General features: G+C 37.2%; 1 protein-coding gene across 2 annotated transcripts in view; it reads right to left on the reverse strand.

Annotated features, from left to right (window-relative positions):
* Nucleotides 1-17,185, reverse strand: part of tox (thymocyte selection-associated high mobility group box) — a 55,110-nt gene that overhangs the window by 19,235 nt on the left and 18,690 nt on the right. Inside the window, exons 3-4 of one of the 2 annotated variants that reach the window (XM_079612436.1) lie at nucleotides 8,099-8,164; nucleotides 5,756-5,863 (exon numbers count right to left, since the gene is read on the reverse strand). In XM_079612436.1, the coding sequence (XP_079468562.1) occupies nucleotides 5,756-5,863; nucleotides 8,099-8,149 (159 nt within the window). In that variant the 5' untranslated portion in view covers nucleotides 8,150-8,164. Of the gene's footprint in view, nucleotides 1-5,755; nucleotides 5,864-8,098; nucleotides 8,165-17,185 lie in introns of those variants that run through there. The other variant, XM_079612435.1, reaches the window with a different exon arrangement.

The following is a 17,185-nucleotide window of genomic DNA, read 5'->3' on the forward strand; positions in this document are numbered from 1 at the left end:
AAGTTGTCACATGAAACATTTTATATCGGCACAAGACTCATTGATTGTTTTGTGTTTAAAAATTGTTTCAATGATTTTAACAGTACTTCCTATAATTAACAGTGGCATTTTCATTGTGACAATATATTCCATAAAATATGACAATATTCCCCAATATCTGTGCAAAAATATCAATGAGTATTAAATGAACTGTATATTTTTTCCTGGGCATTTATCCCTTAACTGGATAAATGTGAAAATGCACTTTCCAAACTTAAATGGTTGTAATTCATAAATCCTTTGGAATGCAGGTTGGTCTCTTTTTAAAGAAGACACTCAGCAGATTATTGCACTTCGAAAAATTAAAGTGTCAAAAAGTTATAGAAGTTTAAGTTTAGTGTGAAACAAATGTACTGTACTAAAAATGTTGTATTTTATACAAAATATATATTTTACAAAATACTATGTATTTACTCTAAAATTGCTATAAAATAAAAGCCATTGATATCACAAAAATGTAAGTTCCCAAAGACTTTAAGGTGAAACCCATATTCCATTTAATTTTGTGTGAAATGTTCTCCTGTGACAAATTAAAACATTTCTGTCAGAATATCATTTCTATCACAAAACAGTTGCCAAATATGGAACCAGCCTCTGTCTCTGACCTTTCTGGCGATTTGTGTTTTGTCAAGATTAGAAGAAAAAAAAGGAATTTGAGTTTTTAAGCTTTCGAATCATATCTAATTTATGATGATTACTAAAATATGTAGAATAGGAAAAAAGTCAGTAAAAATAAAGAGCGCCGCCAAGCGCCCCGCTATCAGGAAGGTGACAGTTAATCCCCTTTCACACATACTGTACAGTCTTTACTGGTAAATTACCGTTAAGAGATCATGTGTGAACAGGACCTTTTCAAAAATACTGGTAAATCAGTTCTGGCCATTTATGAGAAGTTGTACAATTACCAGTAAATTACTGGTATAATGATGTGTGTTAACAAACAATGAAGATTACCGGTATGATGTACGAGATCTGAATGCACTGACATAAGAAGCCTGCTTTGGGCCAATCATAAAGTTCTTATTGAGATTGATTACAGTAAACACCGCTGCTTTTTAATAGTTTTTCAATGTAAATATGCGCTAGATGGACATCTTTGACCGTTGCGCCATGTCTCGCAGCTCGATCCTTCTTTTTCATTCATAAGCGCTGGGGCTCAGCAAAAACGCGTTTTGTGTGATCATCAAAATTACATTATAAAAAAAACGCCTCATCTGCCTCTCAAAAATAATGCTGTCAAATTGAACAGATATTGAAACAAAAGCGCTTCTCCTCATGCGGGCTAAAACAACGGCGCAGAGTTTAAAGATCATATTCCGATGACTGACATCACAGAATTTACCGGTATTTTGGTGCTGATGGTCTCATAACGGTAAAAAGCCAGAACGCCGTTGCTTGTGCATATTTTTGTGTATTTACTGGTAAAGTCGTTCTAGTAATTTTACGGTAATTTACAGGCATTTCTGTGTGAAAGGGGCATTAGGTGCATTCGTTTTTTTCTTCTTCTGGCCAACACTTTAAGGTATTTGCCTATCGCAGAAACAAAACGACTCTATTTAAATGATCACTCCAGGATTGGCTGTGGATCATTACCCAGAGCTCCATGTGACACGAGGAGCGCTCCAACATGTTGTCATGCCCTTCCAACAATTAAATTGCCAAAGAACAGCAAAAGGAAAAGTAAACAACGATAACCTGCGCCTGCAGATGAGGCGGCTTTTTTATAATGTAATTTTGAATAATGAAGATGTCAGGTTAAATGCTACAGTAGTTAAACTTAATAAGGTGCCCTATTTTTTCCCAATCGGCTTTTCATTTGCCATCTAGTCTGGGATTGTGTGAGAGAGGCAACGAAAGCAATTCAGCCTGTAATGAATACCTCTGGGACCCAGGGGCAGTGATCATTTGAATGCAACATTCTTTGGCCGGGCCCCCAAAACAACCTCGGACTCGGATAAATGCAGAAGGGCTTGTCTGTCTTGTGCTAGCATCAAGGTCAAGCATTTTGGAGGAGGTTTCTACTTTGTTTAATGGAGGTGACATGAGAGCGTGTGAAGCCTCGTCTGACCCGAGCTGCGGCGTGCGTCTTATAACCCGAATGGGATCAAAGCATACAGACATGGTCCACGAGCGACCACTCCCTGTCCGGCACGCTGCATCAGTGCCTTTGAGCAGCTTAAAGCTCATGCATGCATGAATATGCAATTCATGAATATCTCTGAATAATGCATATTATGAGAAATACAATGCTAGAATTATTTGAGCGATTATTTAAGATATACTACTGTTGAAATATTGAATAAATATGTTGTATAGGAACATTAGTTTGGCTCAAGAGAACATTTCTGAACATGTCTGAAATACACTAAAAAAAACACATGTAAGAACGGGCCTCTTCATTCCCAGGAGAGAGCACAAGGTTAGTTTATGCATGTTTAAAATGCACAGCTTTCTCCTGGTCCCCCAAGAGCTCTGCAACATCTGGGGGGAGGGGGGTGGGGGATGGATACGAGCAACTCTATATAAACCCACACAGAAATCTGACAACCCCCCTCATCAGAGACTATATACATGTCAAACCATTGCGGCGGGCAAATACTGTGCAAGAAACAAATATAAATAACATATCGTAACTGTCTCTGCTGCTCTTATAGTTAGGATAGTATTAACATCAAATACACTTCCTGAATGCAGCATTGCAACTTCTATAACACAGATAAGACAATTTCACCCAACCAAATGTGATTGTTAAACACTTATCAGGTTTTAACAAAAACCAAGAGTTGTTAAGCGAACATTGCTCGCTCTGTGAGTCAAAGCGAGCGCTTTCACAAGTAGTGTCTTTGAGCGTAGTCCAGAAATATGAGAAGTGTGTATATTTTTAGTGTTCGCTGAGTGTATGCTGTAGTCGGCTTTATCTAGCATCGCTGGCACATGCTACTTCATCTTGCTGCTGCATTTAAAATAAATAAACGTTGATACAGAGCGCTTGTGGGCTGACATGCGCTCAACACTCCGCCATTTTGGGCTAATAAATGTTGCTTTTATTTAATGGCCAAGAAACACATGGTTTGGGGTTGGAAGAAGGGGGAACGAGAGGAGATTGTAAGATAGGAGAGAACCTGTGTGCAGACAGACAGTGCTGAGCTGCAGTCTGGCCTATGAATGCTCTATGTATTTTAACATTTCATTGATTCAGTTTGTTTATTTTTCTTCTGGGCTGTTATTATTGTTATGTCTCTCAGAGAGGAACGGATCTCCACGTGCAGAGATGCTCAGATGGATAACAGTATCACATTTTGTCACTTCAAGCAGCTACGAGGCTTTCAAAAGTGTTGTCAGTCAGTGAGAATGTTTTGATGGCAAAAAAGCAGGCAGATTTCAAAGAGATTAACAGAAGTTTTTAAATGTCATTTTAACACATGCCCGTTTCCTTTATAAAAAGTCCCTCTCATCACCAGCTCTGCTCTCAAGTTAAAATTCCAACAACTAAATCTTTTACATTATTTAAAGCCAATATTCTCAAAAAGACACTTATAATATAATATAATATTTATAATGTTTTTTAATATTTATCATTATTATTTATATTATTACACCATATAGTGTGACTGACAACCTGCCTTTCTATAGCATGATGAACTATCTTTTCTGGGCAATATCAAGCTTTTTTTTGTAACCGAGACTTTAAGGTGTATGTGTCAATACAGAAACTGAATTAAAAATGACAACTAGCCCCCCATAGCCTAATATAATATTTTTTCAAAGAAGAACAAAAAGGTAATCAGTTTATTTGTCTATACATTCAATTTGATCTAGACCAGTTTTTGCTTGCTCCACTACACAAATATTGGCTCCATTTCATAAGAGCAAAATATCTTTAAAGTTCATTACGAGATCTGAAAGTTCCCCCACCTCCAAAATCCCAATTTAACCCCTGCAAAAGTGATCCGTGATGCTTTGCTATTCTAACTGCAGCGATGTGAAGGGCCAGTTTCAGTATCTATGCACATAAATTACATCTTTAACGGTACACTCAACATCATTGATCTCAACCAATCGCTCTGAGGACCGGCTTATGAAAGTAACAGCGTTGTTCATACCGGTGCACAGACCACGGCAGCATTTAGATCTTTCAAATCCACCTAAAAATTAACAGATCAAACCAAAAGTACTTCAGCAACCATTCATTTAAAAACCATGATCCTTATACTTGGCCTTGGCCGCTTTCCAGGTTGCCTTTGTTTCGTATTATAGAGCAGATTAAAAGACGCAATCGCAGTACATGTTTTGCCTTTAGCGCTGGAGCTGCGGATGCTTTTCAGCTTCAGTTTTAGTTTCCTGAGTGTGAAGTCTAAAATAGGCACAGGGGCACACTTCTCTCTAATTCGGTTAATGTGTGTTTAAAAGCAGGAGAACTCTTTGTGGCTACGTACCACACAACGAGGTCAAGGTGAATTCAACTGTTGTTGCCAATAAAAGTAATTACCTGTTCCCAACAGAGGGAAAGAGAGAAGTTGAGAACGAGAGAGAGGGAGAGAGATGCAAGGAAGCACGAAAACAGCAGAAAAAAAGAGACTGCAGCTCATAAGCAAAAGGAAGTAATATCTACAAAGGGAGTTTTAAGATTCAAAGGGAAACATAAAAGTAGTGCTAGACTCAAAGCAGCTCTAAGATTACAGCAATCCTATTCATACATGTGAAATCAATGTGGAGCTCAATGGCAAATAAAAGTGCGATCTACACAACAATGGAGTGCAGGATGCAGGGACAGACATCGTCTAAAGACTGTATAAAGTACAATGGACCCTTTTCACAGACTTTGATGTATTTTCAACTTTAATTTAGCAGGTTAGCTTTTCTCTCTCTCTCTTTCAATGTACACAATTTAATGTAAAGTTAAATAGCAGGACCCTTTTGTGTCATATAACTGGAATTAAAAGAAGTAAAATCTAGCTAACTACCGTAGTAGGTACTGCTGGAAAAGAGTTTAAGGCGTCGCTTCACAACATTCTCTAAATTAGCATTAGCGACCAGAATAACCGATAACATTTCAATTGTGAAAAAGATGTACAAATTAATTTAGAAGCTATTTCAATTAGTAACAGTGATAATTTTCTTGCTTTATTTGTAGTTAGTTAGTTAGCTAGCTAGTTTTATTTCCATGTTGTGTAAGAAATTTTGATACGCTAATATGCCATGTTATACTACAGCGCCTTCACAGACGGTTTCAAATACAGCTGCGGAGGAAGTGACAGCAAATTGTTGTAATCTGTTATTGGTCGGTAATTGATATTTACTTGTGCTGCTAATTTCCTCTATTTTTACATTACATTAAATGTCCTTTAACGCTCTAAAGATCATGTTTATCTAACGCTCACTAATTTAATAAAATTGTTAAATGTAATCTGTAGCAAATCTCAAAATAAATATTTATTTTTCATACTGTACATTATGTTGTGATGCCTAACTTCACTTGTAGCCTTTAAAATTATTGTTTTATATCGTTAAAATAATTGTAAGTGTTTTATTTTTAAATGACTTATACAAAGTAGTGTTTTTCTAAAGCATAAATAATCATCCGCCACTTCCGTTTTCCAAACCCGTAAATGTAAAAAGGGTCCATATGGATGAGACACACACAGTACAGAAATTGTCAGTTGATGTTATTTTGCAGTGATGGGCGTCTGGTTGGCGTTGGTGTGGGGTTATTTACCCATGTCAGACGGTGGCCGTCCGTGTGTGTAGGGGTCTCTCTTTTCCAGTGGCCACTGGCCTGTTTGTTGCTGTGCTGCGTCTGGCTGGGACTGGCAGGTACGCGGAACTACAGTGGGATGCAAGGCCAAGGGGTCAACCGACACAGCAGGGTAACAAGAAACATGCACATGCAAGACTCATCACAACTTTCAACTTTCATCACTCTTCAATCCATTTTTTGGCTCTGTGTTCTTTAGAATCTCAATGCATCTTTCATCTCCACCCACATTAAAGCTGTAGCAAACATGCAGCGTGAGCACCTTAAACACAGTGACCAGTAATGTACAATGCAGACAATGCACATTTTAAACCAATTTCAGGCTATGTAATGGCTCAATAGGACCGTATGCAGCTTTTCGTGTTAAAAGAAGTAACTCTGAAATAAACAAGTGACCTGTAATTTAGTGCACTTTCCTTTACGTTCTCCTGAATGCATTTGCTACAGTGTGCTGAATAATTCATGAATCAAATATCATTTATTTATTTCTCCTCTTTCTATTGAGAGCCATAACACCACTGGGCTTAGTCTCTACAGCACTACAGGTTACACTATAATTCCCACTAATTCTCTATATCACAATGTATTGTGAATGCTTATTGAAGAGCTTTTAGGAATCACATAAGATATGTCATGTGGTGAAGCAAAGCATGTAACCTCAACATGACATCATAATTAGGCAAGTCAGTGGAAGCCAACATTTAGTTTCAGTTGACTATTAACTAATATATTTGTCCACTGATATTAGATCAGATTACACCGAATAGTTTATTTTAAAAAAAAATCAGTAACACTAATTTGCTGTTCAATTATATTATTAAATGAATAACAATAGAATAATATAATTTAACAGCAAATTAGTGTTACTATTTTTTTTTTTAAATAAACTATTCGTTGTAATCTAAAGGTTGTAACCATCATGATGGAGTAACCATCATGCCCCATGTTTGACCAGCAAACTTAAATATATTTTTTTGTTATTGCACAAAGAGCTAAACTTTGTCAAACTGCAAGCGAATGCGCTCATGATTAAGTTTGAATATACAATTTTCGACATGTGTGAGAAAGGTGTGAATTGCACCTTCACACATTTCAGGAGAACAGAGACCTGTTAAACGTTACTTATGTCAAACTAAAAGACAGAAGATGTTTTGAGCAGGTTGCCAAACCATATGGACAGTTTTTTCTTAAACGTGTTTCATTATTAAATTGACTTTATCAAATGGAATAATTATTCATAACACTTTTTTAACTTGTAATGAGAAAAACACAAGTGAGATGGGGAGGGAGGGAGTTATTTTAGAGCGGGAGCTATTGCACATTACATTCTACATGTCTTACATTAAAGGCCAAACTCTGTGATCCACAAACAGATTGAATTCAGCGCTTTCATTGTGTTTACTGCGTCGAGGCGCTTTGCAGAAAAGTTGTTTCTAACCTTGAGTATTATTCTACATCCCATTGTGTATACTATTCCAAGTTTGAAATGTCAAAATGTAGCTTGCTTAAATTTAATAGAATGCAAGCACAGTTCAGATCAATGCGTCTATAAAAACAGGCCAAACCCAAACGGCTCATGACAAAAGCAGGAAGGAAATGTTTTAATAGAGCAGCATCATACATAGCCTGCTGCTGGCTGATAAAACTAGCAGGGAGAACAATCCTAAAGTTCGACTCGAAACGGACTATTTTGCATGCGCACACATGATCAGTCTACATCTACAGTGCATCACATTCACATCCCTACAGCAGAATGTGGCAGGTGTCCTAAGGGGCGCTAATTAACCTGTAGCCTTAATTCATTAGGCAAACGTGTAGGAGGTCCCGTAAGACAACCTGCACTCCTCAAGGCGGCATGTTCACGCTTGACCTTAATGCACCAAACTGCATGTTTTAGTTTTAAAAATTAATCAAGCTGTGCTTTTTATAACAAGATGTGCTGAACTATCTAGTCGGCAAAGCTCGAGTCACAAACAGCCTTTTATCTTGGTTGTTCGAACAAGTGCGAGTATCCTGAAATATACTTCCCTTTCGATGAGTAACTAGAGGAGAATTGCACTGAAGCGCTCCTTGTGTGGAGTCCATACTGTGTGTCGTTTTTAATGAAAGTGTAAATGGAGGAAATGAAAGCCTGCGACAATATGCATTAAAGCTTCATTTCATTAAGCTTTAAATGCTTTGTTTACATGTTATAATAGCCCCTGATTATGGTGGCGACTGATAGTGGCTCTAATTTGTGATGCGCCGGCTTAAATTTGTTTAATTACGACTTAAAACAAAAGGAGTGAGCAGTAATTAACCCACCTGGTTCCCTGGCACAAAGTCCTGGCTGGGCTCTGGCATACTCATGAACATGTTTTCACTGTCGTACTGCAAACAGACAGAGAGAGAGAGGGGAAAAAAAACAATAAATAAACAGTCAGAAATGTTAGCTTGACACAAAATATGAGCCACAGAATGAGACAGAGCCACAGAACATGCGGTTGGTATTTCTGTTCAGTGCTTTCTTCCCAAAACGCAGGGCTCGAAGACAATTAGTCTTTGAAGTCCCTGCCGTATCAGATGGAGATGTCAGTGATTTGATGTAATTAGTACAGTAATAATTAAAGTTGCTGGTTGAGGGGGATGAATGAAATGCTTTCATGTGTGCAGTGGAATAAAACAGAGGGAGTTTGATGAGCCCACACAAGGATAGACCTGAGCCTGTAGGAAGGGTACAGGTGTCTCACCGCAGATATAAACGTACAAAAACCTGTTCAATTGACAGTTTGACGACTTATACCATCAACGGACCGATTAATACAGTATAAAAATGTAAGACTGGCTGATAATCAAATAATTTTTTTTTTTTTTTTTTTTTACACTAAGATTTTATAATTGGCTTACCACAATTAGGATAAAATGAAGTGTGTAATTTCTACGCCACTGGCAGCACCAAATTAGAGTTGTTAATTTTGCAATTCTTATGCTGCTATTGGCACCGAAAATACATGCTTCAGCTTTACAGTCAACATGAAATAAAAAATGACAATAATACTTCCTTAATTTATGTTCCTGGTCTTCTTGTGTATGACTCAATGGTGCATATTAATCCAAACAGAAGAAACGTTAATCTGTTTATTAAAAAAGTTAATCTTGTAGCCTTTTTTTTTTTTAAGATCAGATTTATTTATTCTTTTTTTTATATAAAAATTATTTAATATTTTGTAATATTAATATTATTAAATATATTAATATAATTGTTAAATATTAAATACAAATTTAACAAAATGAAGTCAAGTCACCTTTATTTATATATCGCTTTATACAATACAGATTGTTTCAAAGCAAATGCTCCGCTTCTGAAACAAATTTTTTGGCTGACGTCATGCATACTATTCCCTCATACTTTTTCAACCACGTAATCTGCACGTTAATTTATTCCAGATGGATAAAATCAAGCCTTTTTTTTCCTCATTAAATATCCTGTTTCACTCAGAAATATGTCCGATTACAGAAGTAAAATGAGTTGCACATGCATGGTATTTCATGTTGACTTTAAAGTTCTAAAACTGCTGTTTTTTTTTTCTTGAGATTTAATAAGAAAACTTTATGAAGCAAGAGCTGGTCATGAATCTTCTATACCTCAATGACAAACAGCAATCAGTCAGTTCAGCCACAGTGTCTTTTACAGTACACATGCAGCGTGTGCATTCACCTGCTGAAGATGCTCAAAACAGCTTCAGCTGAGTCAGTGCGGGTTAAATGTGTGATGAAGGAGAATGAGCCCGTGACCCAGCTGTGCAGCACACCTGGGAAATTACAGGAGCCCACACTGGCTGCCTGCTACAGTCCACTCAGCAACACACACTTGCACACACAAATTCTGCTGACACGCCTTCCTGACAAACACGCCAATTTACATCTGCTCCACTTCTTTAAAACCCATGAAAAATGACTGATTAACATCAAAAGCAGAAATCAGATATGTTTTAAGTTGGCTGTGAGGGAAGGGCTTTCTCAGCAAAAGGTCCCGGCAGCGTTGTCATTAACACAGATCCATGACACTTATTTGAGTGTTACGAACGAATGAGAGAGGGCGTCACGACGAAGAGGAGATCGAGTGAGAGAGGAAACTCATGGTTGATGCCTGTCACTGGCTCTATGTTTATATTTCTGTTCATCCAAGCAGCACATCTCATTTCATTATGCCGGCTCGAGATAATTCTATGGAAATGAAATGGCAATAATCCTAATGAAAGCCTATCACATCGCGACCTTTTAAGTGTGTGAGTTGATGGGCTGATCTGATTGGTTTTTGCACACGGATGACAGTTAATTTCATGCTAGCTTATTGATTGTGATTAATGTGATCAGGCTGATCTAAGATATGGCTATTCTTAAACTATGAAATTAGCTGTTTTTAAAACAACATACAAGATAGCCAAATTCATAAGAAGGAGAAAATGTTGAAAAATCATCTAATTTTTCAGCTATGCTGCAGTTATTGCAGTTAAGACACATGCTCTGTTACAAAACCTCGGAGCTGCCTTTCTGTTTACTTACATAGGCAGCAGCTTAATTGTAATGGGACCGGCTAGTAAGCTGCCTTTATAGACAGCCAGTTATTTATAACAGAAGATTTGAGACGCAGCCGTTCAAACCATATCCATTTTTATAAAAGATTCTCTCTGGTTTCTCACTGTTATGACCTTTAACATGGCTCTCTCGGTGTCTGTGCGCTGTTCTATCTGCTTAGCTCTTACCCTATCAGACACTATTTGCATATGAATGTGCCAGTGGAAAGTGTGAGGTGGCCTTAGCTGAAAAAGTATAACCTCAGAGCTAAACACATCAAACTGACACCAAATCCATCCAGCAACAGTTGGCCAACACCCACCCTCAACTATACGCCGACTGCACTTTCGAAGCAAACTGTGCGAACTCCATTTTGCAAGCTGTACAGGCCGATTATGACTGAGGTTTTCCTTGATTCGTGCAAACAAGCATTTCTCAATCTTGTGGCAAGCAGGGAGCCATTTTGTGTCATTGTAGCTTTTCTTTCAGAGCCTGAGGTGCCATTACATGACCAATAAAACCACACCTAGTGCAGACTGCCATTCTAAAATCTGACAGCTCAACTGCATGCACTACACAAATTATTGCATTATTAGCAAAAAAAAAAAACACCACGAGAGTCCATTATCAAACTACAGGGCCGGAGGCATCAGCTACATCCTAAAATAAACAAGTTTTAGTGTGAAAAGCAAGAAAGTATCTGTGCGAGCAGGTCAACAAACGACTACAATGTGCGTTCAGCAGCTGCCGCGCTGATGCAAATGAGGTATCAAATAACAAAAACAACAAAAACAAAACAGGGCCTAATGGCTGCGGGACTGTAAATCGATCCCTTCCACACTCCGCCCCGAGCGTCTGGCAGCTCCATAGAAAGCTTAGGTAAAAGAAATTGATCCCAACTGACATGACCACATGCTAACAAATTCCTCATTATGATTAATAGGAAGTGTTCCTTAGGGGAAGGAGGGTAATGACATGCTAGTGTTCTCCCAGAATAATATTAGAAAGTCTGTGGCAACACTTATTAGCTCTGTAATTAAACTGTTCATCCTTAAATGACTCCCCTGGTTCAGAACGACGAGGCCTACGGGCCAAAGTGTGTGTGTGGGGGACTGAACTGTGGCCAGGGATGTGTTCATTCGCTAATGCCCGTATTTATCTTACAAGGGGTTTTCTGTTAATTTATTCTAATTAGTGTCACTGGAGGGTCTCGGAGTTGACAGTCGATCAGAAGGAGGTGTTTAAGAAAGCTGTATTTGATTCCAATTCGACGCTAGCTTCAAAATTTCCTCAATTAGCGTGTGTGAATAACCCAGTCTCACACAGGAAAACGTAACTACAGTATTTGAGAAGGTGGTGATTTTGTATGAATTAAAGGTAGGGTAAGCAATTTGTTTTATAAAAATGTTTTGATATACTATTGAAACATCCTGATAGCAATCAATAATAGAAGTGGTCTAAATATTAAAACAGGTCTGACTGCAATGATTGGACAATGTCTTACCTTCCTGGGAATGCGCACGGGCTAATTATGACAGGCAAAACAAGTACAAAATGTCCATTTTGGTCGAATTTGAGGATTTCACAAAAATTAGTTCATTAAGCTCTCATCTAGTAATCCCAATGCTCCAAATAGCGATTAAACATCTAAAAGTGTCTTTATTTGTACGTTTTCTGAGAGTAATACCTTTCCCTTGTCCATGAAAAATGCTGTTTTTCTCTGATCGCTTCTCAGCGGCTGTGCTTCCCATCAGCACAAGTTTGGTATCGTTTTAAAGTGCAGCATTCCAACTTTATGAATATTCATAGGGAATTCTCTATAGCATGAGTCTGAACCGATAAAATGTGATCTTACGCGCACTGACTGACAGACGTGTGCGCACAAAGACGCCTCAGACAGTGCGCAATCCCGATTCACACAGAATTACAGTATTTCAAAATATCTGTCTTGGCTAGTATTCATGCAAACATTATCTGTTATGTCTTATGTGAACGTTTAACTCTTGGGGAAAAATATCTGATGTGTAACATTATATTAGATCCATACAGTACAGTAGGTCTTAATATATAGGCTGTCTGTTTCATTAATTGTGGTATCATAAAATATTTGGTTTTGACTTGGTGTGTGCCAAATTTGGTGTTTTTACCAAGGACTCCAGCAAATCATATATAATTTTGAAGGTTTTTAATAGAGAATGTGAACATAACTAACTAATTTTTTGAAAATATGTAAAGGTAATTGCTGCCTCTTGTCTCGTGACGCTTTGCAGACTCTGTGTGTGTTTTGAAGGCGTGGCTTTGGAGACGCTCTGAAGGGAGGGTTGGATCTTATGCTTTAAAATTGCTAGCCTGTCCGAAATTGCCTACCCTGCCTTTCATACGATGTGAATCATTAAAAAAAAATTCTCAACACTATATAGTATAGTCTGATTCTCGTGACTTTTATGAGCATTTTTAATAAACGTCAAAATGAATCACAAACTCAAAAAACTCAAACGTTCATGAGAATAAAACCAAAATAATTATGCACAGATTGTTCATATGAAAACGCATGGTTAAAAAACAAACATTAAGAACAGGGTTTTGTATAAACAGAATGACAATGTAATTAGGATCAATTATCTGGTACTTCCTCAACGATATTAAGAAACCGGAATCATTAAGCGAAATAGGAACCAGAATCGTTAAATCCTGAGATTCCCATCCGTAATCAAGAGAGTAATAGCTTTCAGCACCTGCAGTCTGAGAGGAACTGGTATCAGTGTACTGCTCTTTGAGCTCTCCAGAGGTCAGCAGGATTTCTGCAGAGCCCCCCTGCCCGGCCTCATCATCATCCCAATGTGTACACAGATAAAATGGAAACGTTCTGGCTAAACCATATAACCCCCACCCTGAGCTCTGCCCCTCCTCCTGACAAACTCTTTTTCCTGGCATACACTATTATATAAGAGTACCAGCTATTGAGGAGGAAGGTACCAGGGCACCCTGCCAACCTCAACCAGCTCTGAACAACTCTCTATTAAAATATATGAGGAACTTCTGTTCCTCTAATCTTAAGTGTTTGCCACTTAGCTGGGCCGGGACGGACTTCTGAAAGGTTCTGGGATGAAAACAAGCTGTGAAGCTGGGATGATGTTAAACCCTTATGTTTTATGTTAGGACCAGTCTGTACCCTTGAGCGAAGTACTTGGCCACTCCAGCTAATTATATTGTACTGCATTCACAAAAAACTCCTCAAACATCCATATTTGACAGCGAGCCACTGTTTTTCCAAAACTGGAATTATGGGCTGTAATATCAACATGATACACTATTCATTTATGCACAGCGACAGTTTAAAAAACAGACGCAAATGAAGGCCTTTCAGATCACAGCAAAATATTGCATTTGTAAAAAACTGCATTTGGTATGTTCGCATAGTGCGTGTAATATAATAAAAGTGGCATTTGTTATATGAGCAAAATACATCTTCGTGAGGATTTGTAAATGAGCGTATTATGCAAAAGAAGGTGCAAAATATATGCATGTGTGGAATTATGAAACAACTTCATTTTGAAAAGTGCTAATGATGATAAAGGTCTTCCTGAAAAGTCATTCTAACTGAAATGTGTCTAAAATTTACAGCTATTAAAATCAGATTTTAAGGTGTTGAATTCCAACTTAAGTATCATAAATTTCACATTCGAGCCAATTTTATGTAACTCAAACCTAATCTTTCTCACCGTAAATGAACCCAATAAATCAAATTGTGAAAGAAACGCTCCCTCTCCCTCAACGAGAGCCATAATTTTATGCAAATGTTATACAATAATCTGTATTCTATATCTGAGCATGGTAATGAGATTGGTTGCTCTACATTATTCATATTGTACAGATCCAATATAAACAGATATCATAAGAAGGGGGAAGGGATCCTAGGAGAGACACATCCCAGCTAACAGGGAATATTCACATCATTTTCATGTTCTTTAAAAGTTGTGTAAATGTTAGAAAAAAAAGTTATCTGGTCTTTAATAATGTTGTCAAAACATTAGCAAAAAAAAAAAAAAAAAACATTATTTATACATAATTCATGGGAAACATTTTTTGGATTGGTTTAGTTGGACGTTCATCTATAATTGTTTAACGTTACTACTTGTTTGATCAAAAAAGAGAATTGAAGAAAACATGAAGTAACAAGACACATAAGGAACAAACAATGAATGCAAAAATACAATATACAGGCAAGCAGGAATAATACACTGACTTCATCCCAGCAAAAAATATGTTCTTAGAATGTTCAGCCAACATTATTTTTATGTTTTAGTTATGACAACATTCTTAGTTATGAAAACTTTATTTCTGAACGTTTTCTGAACATTCAAAACATCCAGCTTTTTAAATGTTTTAAGAACGTTTTGTCCTAACATTTATATCACTTTTAGTGAAAGTTATGGGAACGTTCCTTGTTAGCTGGGATTGAATCGAAGCAATCTGGACTTTGAACTTCCCCTACTGTAACATCACTTCATCTGATTCTGAACTAAATTCTCTCATTATCTTTCTATTACTCGCAACTCTGCGCATGCGCTCCATTCCACGCCATTTTAAACCGAACATCCAGAGTCTGCAGACAGCCGTTACGTTACACGCTAAGGTCTCTCTAAAGCATCACAAAGCATTTTGTTTGAAACTCCGTAAACAGTTCATATACACAGAACACACATTTGTGGTGTTTTATTTTTCTATAGTGTTGTTTACCACGTCTTGTTAGATTTGGCTTGTGTGCTGTCTAGTTGTATGTTTGAGTTTGTGTTCTTTTTTCCCTTGTTTAACTTGGTGTTGTGTTTTTGGTTTAGAAATGCTCTTTGTGAATCCATATTTTGGACTGTGCACTTCTCAGACCTCTTTTTAGTGTATTTCTAAAGTAAAGCGTGAATCCTAAAGTAAAGTCTTATATTTAATGCACTTAACCGTTTTTACAATTTTGTTAATTTGAAATCCATACTTGTGGCTTTTTTAATTTGCAACATTTATCTATTTTTATCACTTGAAATCATATAAACATAAATATAAAAAGGGCGGCACAGTGGCTCATTGGGTAGCACTGTCTCCTTACAGCAAGAAGGTCCTCTTCAGAAATAACGTTTTCATAACTGAATGGGAATATTAGCACATATAAGAACATGTTTTTGTTAGCTGGGATGATGCCACAGACATATTGGTGACAGAACAGATTACAAACAAAGGACATTTCGAGGTCTTTTTGGTGAAGCTACACAGATTATCATGCACTTCCTGTGGAACCGGGGGCTGATGGCACTCTCTTGTTTCAACAGTTCTCTCTGCTGTAGCAGCACCCAATCAAAATGGCCGCCGTTCAGGAAGAGGGGTAATGAGATATGAGTGCAATGGAATGCTTTGCGCCGAACATAATCATGCAACTTGCGTGCAATCAATGAGCCCCCGCATCATCTCCCGTGATTGCCTGTTGTACAGACGCGGCTAATGTTTCACCGTAGAAGACGTGGCATACTTTCCGCCGCCATGCATCATGTTTGACTTCTACGACTTTGTAAATGGCAAAAAATATAAAATGATCCAAGAAACAAATAAGAAAAGAGGAGCCAATTGAATATATGTGTTGAACAGTGGGGCCATTATTTTGATGTTTATAGCTCTTGGCAGATCTTGTAGATTTCTTTTTTATTGGATGCTGTATATTGACCCCTTTGTCAAATTGGCTTTATGCATTTGCTTCTCTGGCACTGGATGATATGTCTAGAAGTGACATCTCTCCTGCTCAGTGATACATACTGTAATCAAATAGAACGAATCCTATTTCTGGCGTTGCACCTGTGCTCAGACTTTATTGCTGTGCTGTACTCATCATTTCATGTGACGCAGATGTGAATGGCATCATGTTTTTTTTCACAAATGTTTTAGTGTGGTACAGCTTTCAGTCATTAAATGCAGTTGTTTGCCAGGAATGCAGCATAGGCCTTGATTGTTAGTATGACAGTTTTTCACATTGTCTGAAAGTAAAGAACCATTTTTGCTGCACCGACTAGGACATTTTGAGCGTCTCTCTCTCTCTCTCTCTCTTTCCCTCTCTCTCTCTCTCTCTCTCAGTTGTCCAGATGTGAATCAGAGCTTTTTTTCGCGAGACTGGAACCAATTTCATTCCTCATCAGTTTCTTATGGAAGGTCAGAGTATGGGAAAATCAAACTGCGAGTGTGTATTCTTTCCACACCCTGTGGTTTAAATGCACTCACTACTCAGCACCATGCTCATTTTCGTCCCCTTTTATGTTAGACTAGGAGCCGCTGAAATATATGGGCCCCCTAAAATATCTATCATAAAACCTCTTGAACTGACAGAAATGGATATAATGCATTTTTCAATGCTAATGTGCTTTTTAAATGTGAAATACTTCACAGCTGTTTTATCTCCAGCGTGTTTTTTATTTTGAACATCTGAAATGTTCAGATTAAGGGTTTTATTAATAAATTAACTTAAATTATTTTATTTTGTCTTCAATAAACTGCAATAAATGATTATGTTTTAAATTGTAAGCTTATATAAGCTTTAAAATACTACAAAATGTAAAATAAATAAATAAAGAGTAAAATGATTTTTATTATTAATTGATTCATTTATTTTTTAAGCAGGTAATGCAGCAATTTAGGCAAATGTGAATATGCTTAAAAATACTCCAAAATGTAAAAAAAAAAAATACATTAGTAAAAAATTATTATTTAAAAAAATATATACATACTTTTTATATTTATTTTTAAGTAAATGTATTCGATTAAGTAACAAAAAGCAACCAAACCACTACAAAAACACTAAGG

This window comes from Phoxinus phoxinus, assembly GCF_949152265.1.
Source record: "Phoxinus phoxinus genome assembly, chromosome: 5".
NCBI lineage: Eukaryota > Metazoa > Chordata > Actinopteri > Cypriniformes > Leuciscidae > Phoxinus > Phoxinus phoxinus.